Raw genomic sequence first — 7,825 nt, forward strand, 5'->3', positions numbered from 1 at the left:
GCTTTCTAATTGTCTACAGGAAGAAGTTGCATTCAGCTTGTAAAGTGGAAAGTAAAAATTGCCTAAAATATTTCCATATTAGGGTACCAACACCTGAAAAGGGAAGAAACCAGCTGCTTCCTGCTTGATCTAGAAAAGCCATTGACAGTGTGGGAGAAAATTTTTTAGTTATGGTGTGTGTGTATGGGGGGGTGTCATCATGATGGTCCCAAGAAACATTAAATTCTAAGGTAATAATAATAAAAATACAATTAAGAACTCTGAATAAAACCCATGTAATTGATTGAAAGGGAGATGGAGATGCTTTGGAAGGGGAGAAAGGCTGCCCTCACCTCTAGCCTGGCTTGTAACTGCACTGTTCCCTGTCTGTCAACTCCACTATGAACCCCTGACAGTAAGGCCATCTATGTCAGTGGGCGTCTAAACATCGTGTTTGGTATAGAGGTAGCACTTGAGCACATGTATAGAAAGAAGCAACTGAGGCCTCATCTGCTGTGCAGCTGGCGTGCTAACAGCAGGATAGGTCTGTAGTTGTGGTGCACACTTCCAGGCCCAGCAGAGGCGGGGGTGGGGACAGAGGCAGAAGCAGGCAGATCTCAGAGCTTCAGGCCAAGCCTGGTCTACGTAGTGAGTTCTAGGACAGACAGAGCTATATACAGAGTCTCGAAAAATGTAAGGGGGAGTTGCTGAGAGGCTTGGAGGGTCTGGAGCAGGGACACCGTGCAGCACTGGCCGTCTCGATTCCTTCTCACTGTCTTGGGCCTTCTAGAGCTAGCTAGACTTCTTGTGAGTGTAGGATGTGGTTGTGGAATGTAATGAGCAGGCCCTAAGGATCCTAGCTCATTGAATCTTCTGGGCAACCACACTGCCCTGAGCAGCCAGGTCATATACCCTGCACTTTGCATCCTGCTGTGCAGGGAACAGCTCTCCTGCAGAATTTCTCAACAGACATAACTAATTGGGCCAGAGGATTGAAGTCTGATCAGACTGCTGGAGGGCCCAAACATGAGCAAGTGCATGTGTATCTGGCCCTTTTTGCATTATATCTGCTGTAGGTATATGAGGCTGTTACTGAAAAAGAAGAAAAAACTTCAGTAAAGGAAGCATCATAAATTTTGTTGATGCATAGATTTAAAACAAGAAAACAAACAAACAAAAAACAAATCAGCACCAATAAATATAAACCATACCCGAGCCAGCCTCCCTTTGGACTTGACGTCAGTCCTTGGCCCTGTCTGAGCAGAAAGCTGTCTGGCTCTTTAGAGAGTTGCCTTTAGGCCTTCGTGTCTCCGTGAGCTTCCTGTTACTTTCTCTCCGTGAGCCAAGGGCAGAGCACAACACTGTTCCCTCACCCGCCTTTTCAACCTCAGCATAGAGTAGTGGTTCTCACCCTGTGGGTCGTGACCCTTTTAGGTGACACAACCCGCCCAGTGACCCTTTGATAGGGGTTGTATATCAGATATCCTGCATATCAGATATTTACAATTCGTAACAGTAGCAAAATTAGTTACAAAGTAGTCATGGAAATAATTTTATGGTTGGAGGTCAGGTAGCCTGAGAAACTGTATTAAAGGGTTGCAGCATTAGGAAGCTTGAGAACCACTGCCTTCAAGACTAGGAGACTGAGGAGCTCAGCTGAGTGATGGCAGCTGGCCTGGCCTGCCTGTCCTAGTGATACCTTAGCAGGTGACAGCCTGTGGATACTCATCAGCCCCCGAGCAGTGAGGAGAGGGGACACCAGGCTTACCGTGCTGTTGTCCATACTTTACATTTATCGTTTACGCTTTATTCCATTTATTTATTGGGAGTACATGAGTCTGCATGTGTGTGTGACGTAGCACATGGTGGAGATTGGGAATGGCTTATGTGAGTTCTCTCCTTTTACCGTGAGGGTCCTGGGAAACAAACTCTGCTCCTCAGGCCTGACAGCTAATGCCTTCACCCTGAGCCACCTCCCCACCCGTTACCGTTTTTGTTGTTTGAAGCAGGATCTTGCATTTTAACTCTGGCTAGCCCCAAACGTGTGATCCCCTGCTTCAGCCTCCTGAGTGTTGCCTCTCCAGTTGTGTGCCTGATTGCCCAGATTAGTAGTAATTCACAGAAGGAAACCACTGATGTTTAATTATACTTCCGACTAAAGGAGTTAAGTGAACAAGTCTGAACACTGACCTTACAGTGTCCTTACATTCAGTGCTCATGTCACGCTCTTAACAGCAGTTTCCCCTTTGGAGTATTTTACCAATGGATAGGCATTTCCAGCTAGTTGTTTTGTTTTTCTAGCACGTTTGATTTCCCAAGTAGGGAACGAATGTTTTACCAGTGTCACTTTATGGGGTCTGAAGGCTGTCTTAGTGTGCAGTTGAATGGAAAGCAGAGTTGGTGTCTCCTGCAGAGGCCACTCTGGTGAGCAACAAGATAGGAAGGCAGCTTTTCACTGTGGCTTCTTCATAGTAGAATCCATACAGCGGTTTTAGAGTGTGATTAGATGTTATAGTATTCAAGATTGAGTAATAAAAGGCTAGTTCAAGTATGGTACCTTCTAGAATAATGATAAATGTTCTCTTGAGCTTAAAAAAAAAAGCTGATAGTGAGTGGGAGGGCTGAGTAGAAAGGCTGGGTTAAAAGCAGACAGGGGCAGCTGAAATGTAAATATTAAGAGCTGGGGCAGAGCCCCTGAAAACCAGCCCGTACACCTGAGCTTGAAAGACAGTTGTAGATGGTGACATTCAGAGTCATCGTTTGGAAAAATAAGGACTGTGGTGCTAATGGGGCAAGAAGTCTGTGTTATTCATTTTTTGCATCTTACTCTGTATGAGAATAAAAATGGTCAACACGGGAAACTAATAAGCTTTTCTGTTTCTGAGTGGTAGAAAGCTAACACAGAAATAAACCACACAATCTTAGAGAGTCAGAGGCACAGTTCAAGTCGCCTCCCCACACATTTGTGCCGTAAGCAGCTGCATAACTTCAAAGTGGATACTGTTTGGGCTGTTAATGTACAAGGATCTGCCTTTGGTCACATGGAGTATTTTATACTCCCCTGAGGGAAATGCCTACCAAGTAAGACATGAAGAAGACATATTTCTATAGTTGGGGTTTTATTTAAGGACTGACCTCTCTCTCCACTTTTCATGCACATAATATTTCATGCCAAAAATTATTTACTGGGCATAAGCTGAGGTATTGGCACCTGTCAAGCAGCTCTGTAGAACTGGCTTTGAGACGGGAGGCTTTCAGAAAGACATCCTCCATCTGTGGGCAGCTGTCACCATCACGCAATGAGCACTTAACTGTGGCAGTTAGCCCATAGCCACTGTTTCACTTTAGGATAGTTCCACCTGCTCCTGTCCTACTGCACCCACCAGATGGCCTCAAAGTTCTTGAGAGAGTGCGGCACAGAACCTGAAAACCTTTTCATACTCACAGTTTATCCTTCTAGACATGAAATAATTTGCTGCAGGTTATGGTGGCCTGTGTTCTCAGCACTCAGGCAGGCTGCAATGGGATTGCCACAACTCTGAGGCCAGCCGGGGCTACATAGCAAGGCCCTGACTCAATAACACAAAACAAAACAAAACTATCTTTTAAAAGTCTAAAATGTGAAAGGAAGCAGGTGCAGTTTCATGATCAGAGAGGGTTCGTCTTAGAGGGTTGTCTGCTTTATCTCCTTACTGTGCGTCCTGGCTATGGGCCTGGCTTTGCTGGTAGTTTGGGTGTGGTACAGCAATGTTATTGTCAGCACGGCTTTCCTGCTATCTCCCTGATGAGACCCGTTCTGTGTGGCACCAAGACAACTAGCTGTGTGTGGCATCTTTTACCATAGATCCTAACAACAGTTCTTATTCTTGGCATTTTTTCAGAGAATACCAACCAGACCATGCGTATGGTTTCCAACCAAACCAGTGAAATGCAGAGCACCGTGAAGCCTTCAATACTGCCAAAAACGACCACAGTTACCACTGTGAAACCTGCAACTATTGTTAAAATATCAACCCCAGGAGTCTCACCGCATGTGACTCCTACCGCCTCAAAGTCTACACCCAAAGCGAGTGCTTCTCCAAACTCTACCCAGACGTCAGCATCCATGACAACCACAGCCCACAGTAGTTTATTGACAACTGTAACGGGTACGTATTAAAATCACTTTATTTTTTCCTATACAGTGAATTAGCTATTAAATGCCACATGAGAGCCATCATTCCATTCTACAAAAATATAAACTTTATGTGCCTAAATTTTTTCTCACCCATACTTCAATGTTCTTACCTAGAAATTTGACTATCAGAATATTTCAAATAAAACACAGATATCTGTTGTTATCTTCTTAGTTTCAGCAACTACTCATCCCACGAAAAACAAAGGACCAAAGTTTGACACTGGCAGCTTTGTTGGTGGTATAGTGTTAACACTGGGAGTTTTATCTGTCCTCTACATTGGATGCAAAATGTATTATTCAAGAAGAGGCATTCGGTACCGAAGCATGTAAGTTGGGCCATTCTGCATACTTTATCATGACCAATACAGAGTTAGGCCAGTGCTCACCTCCAAGACAGACGTATGCTGTACTTGAGTACAGCTAGGGACTGTGGCTACGCACTGGTGAGCATGCTTGTACTTCACCTGTTATCAAACACTGTTTTACCAGAGTTTAGCAAGCTCCTTGTTGGCTTTTACCACTCTCATAAGAACTGACATGTCAGGTCTCATCAGTGTCGCAGCTTAGTACGTGTGCCCTGGACATGTCATCAGAACCAAAGAGTATTTTCGTTAAAAACATGTTTTGCTTTGGTTTTTTTACTTTTAATGACAAAGACACAGACACAAAAGAAATTCCTCTGACCGCCTGACTTTCCCTGGTGGTAGTACTTACTGTAAGTACAGACTCTTACAAGCCAGGTGTGGTGGTCCATGACTGTACTCCTGGCTCTTTATAGTGGCCTACCTTCCTAATTTTAACCTTTATGAGCTAATTTTCCCCTCATGTGTACACGGCCTGTACCTGTGAAAGTCAGAACAGAGATGTGACTGTGAACCTGTTTGGCAGTCTTAACCACTACAGCATGGTGGGTTTGCACAAAACTTAATGAGCAATGATAAATTAGATTGCGAAAATTAAAATTGTTCTGTTACCTTTCTTACAAATAACAATTTTACAGTAATTTTAACTTTTTATATATTTCAGTGACGAACATGATGCCATCATTTAAAGTACTTCAGTGGTCAAGGAAAGAAGAAAGACTGCAGCCTTATCAATTATTTTGGTTTATATTAGTTTAAACTTATTTTCTTGGAAGTAGTATAAACAAGTCATGCATATAATGAACAGTGTATTCCATGAATATATGGAAATTTCTCATTACTATAGTTAAAGGGTAGAGTCTGGGTAAAATGAATATTTGGAGCTAACAGCTAATTTATCCAGTGATTCTATTTCCTTCAGTAAGTCATAGCAAGACAAGTCCTATCTTTTGGAGTATGTGCATGGCAATGATTGGTCATGTAGGACCAGCATCACTGAGGAGCAGGCCCCATCTGGCATACAGCTGAGGAGCCTGTCACAGCATTCCCCATCTCAGTATCGTCACTGCTCACATAAAGCATTTGAGTGCTAGTCAGAGCTAGATGATCCTAATCCTGCCTTAGGTTCCATGGTTGAGCTAACCAGCTTTCAAGCACAGTTGAAGGAAGTTTCAGTATTTTAGGGTTTAGATTGGAGTTCATCTAGAAGTAGAACTTGCACTCCAAATACAGCCCCCACGACCACCCGTGTTCCTATGCTAATGGCCACCGAGCACTGGGAGCTCAGACTTGGGTCATCATGGTATTTTCTTCCTTTGAAGACTGCTGTCATGGTGCTGTGGAAACCTGTCCCACCATTGGGAGCTGCTTTTCACAGTCACTTGTCAGTTGAGTTTTAGTGAATGTCTTTTAGGCAATGTGGAACTGCTTCCCATAGCTAGAATTTTTTAATGGAATGCAGAAATGCCATTTATAAAAAGCTCCATGGTATGATGTCCCAGCCAGTGTTTAGAAGTCTATATTGACCAGCACCCTGCTTGTTAAGCCAGGAATTGTAAAGCCCAGGCCTTTGAACCCACAGGGTACAAATGCTGTATTTTTGTACACTGTCAACTTAGTCAGATTTGAGAAAATGACTTTTTTATACTAAAGTGTATTTTGGTGAATTCTGGTTTCCTTATCCCCAAGCCCACTCCTTACCCTTGGAAAGAGAGCTGCATCCTGGTATTTCCAGGGAAGCAGCCTCAGGCCTCGAGCAGCCACGCTCTCTGTGGCAGTGTAAGCTCTAAAGTTGATACTCAGGTCAAACTCAGGGCCGGGTTTAACAAAGAAAGTGTTTAGTTACAAAATACTAATATAGTATGTCTATTGTAGAAGGACAAAGTGAATTATAGCAATTTCTAAATGTGTAGAAATAAGCCAAAAATATCTGAATGAGCACACATCTATGTTACAATTATAAATGTAAGTATAACTTTTGTAATCTGCTTCTGGTATTCAAAACAACACAAACTACCAAGAATTTTTTTATATATAAGAATCATTTCTACCTGCTTTCTATCGGGTCCAACTGACATGGCGCAGCATGGACTGCTCAGATTAGGTTAATAGAGAGATGCTAGGAAATGGACCATGGAGTTAGACTAGCTTCAGATGAGGGCTGCTGTGGGAAAACCACACTTCTCACTGGCTTGCAGCCACTGCTCTGCTTTCTGTGTGAAATACAGTTCAGAGCCTGGGGGGCAATGAGGGTGGTGAAAGCTTAACTTGGTTTGTCTGCTACATTCTTGGTACTTGAGTACCTGCCGGAGATCCTCTTGAATATTTGTTTGTCTAGCACTGTGGAGCTATAAACCACTTTATAAAGGTTGGAGCTATAAACCACTTTATAAAGCACCGTCATTATTTGCCTCTTACATTTCCACTGAGTTGGGGGCTAAAAGTAATTTACTTAATATCCTTACTAATTTGTTACTTTCAAATGCCAGGGCTTTTGTTGAAGAGACTTCGTTTTAATCTATAAAACTTGAGTGTGTTTGCTAAGCGTTAAGTCGTCCTCCAAGTCTGACTTAAGCAAGTGCTTACCTTTCCTAGCTTTCCTAGAGAATGTGTTTATAAAGATAAAACATTGAGTAAATCCAGAGAAAGACTAACTCAAATATGACAGTTGGCAACATATTTTATGGTGTGGTAATTTTGTATCTTGAGGAGAAAGACTAAAGCAAACCCTTATTGCCCTTTTTCTATTGTAATGACCAATTTTGGTATTTCATTGTTACTAAGATCTATTTTTAGAATAAAATTTGTTCTCCATTCAAAGTGTTTAGTGTTTTGTTGAATATGCCCAAAATATGCCTCTTTTATTTATCTAGTATATAATCCTGTTGAATACACAGTAGCTAACAGCTTTCAGAATGGGCCAGACCTTGAATGGTTCCGTCTCAATAACAACGTCCATTCCTTGGCACAGGCTTTGGAAATTTGCCATTGTGTTCTCTCATTTCTTCAATATTCTTCAGTTTCTTTTACAACAGTTGAGCAGCCATCCATTTATACCCGAGACCACCACTCCCACAAACACACCACGTACTGCAAAACAGCCACTTATTTCATGCCAGGAACCAGAGATGCCATCTCTCTTGACCCTGTGTAAACTCAAAACTATGGCCTTTACCTACATGCCCACACTCTTATCTACCTATGCTTCAGACATGGGAGACTCTCCACAGAAAGGTTGTTGGCACCATGGACCTTGAGCCATGTGTAAATATAAAGTACCAGCTCAGAGTTCAGTGTTAACTTAGAA

The 7,825-nt window shown here is 42.6% G+C and overlaps 1 protein-coding gene across 1 annotated transcript in view; it reads left to right on the plus strand.

Annotated features, from left to right (window-relative positions):
* Nucleotides 1–7,330, plus strand: part of Tmem123 (transmembrane protein 123) — a 29,554-nt gene extending 22,224 nt beyond the window's left edge. The window contains exons 3-5 of the mRNA XM_021207684.2: nucleotides 3,861–4,127; nucleotides 4,329–4,482; nucleotides 5,183–7,330. Of these exons, the coding sequence (XP_021063343.1) occupies nucleotides 3,861–4,127; nucleotides 4,329–4,482; nucleotides 5,183–5,207 (446 nt within the window). The 3' untranslated portion in view covers nucleotides 5,208–7,330. The remainder of the gene's footprint in view (nucleotides 1–3,860; nucleotides 4,128–4,328; nucleotides 4,483–5,182) is intronic.
* Nucleotides 7,331–7,825: the final 495 nt, after the last annotated feature.

Source organism: Mus pahari, chromosome 10, assembly GCF_900095145.1.
Source record: "Mus pahari chromosome 10, PAHARI_EIJ_v1.1, whole genome shotgun sequence".
In the NCBI taxonomy this organism is placed as follows: Eukaryota; Metazoa; Chordata; class Mammalia; order Rodentia; family Muridae; genus Mus; species Mus pahari.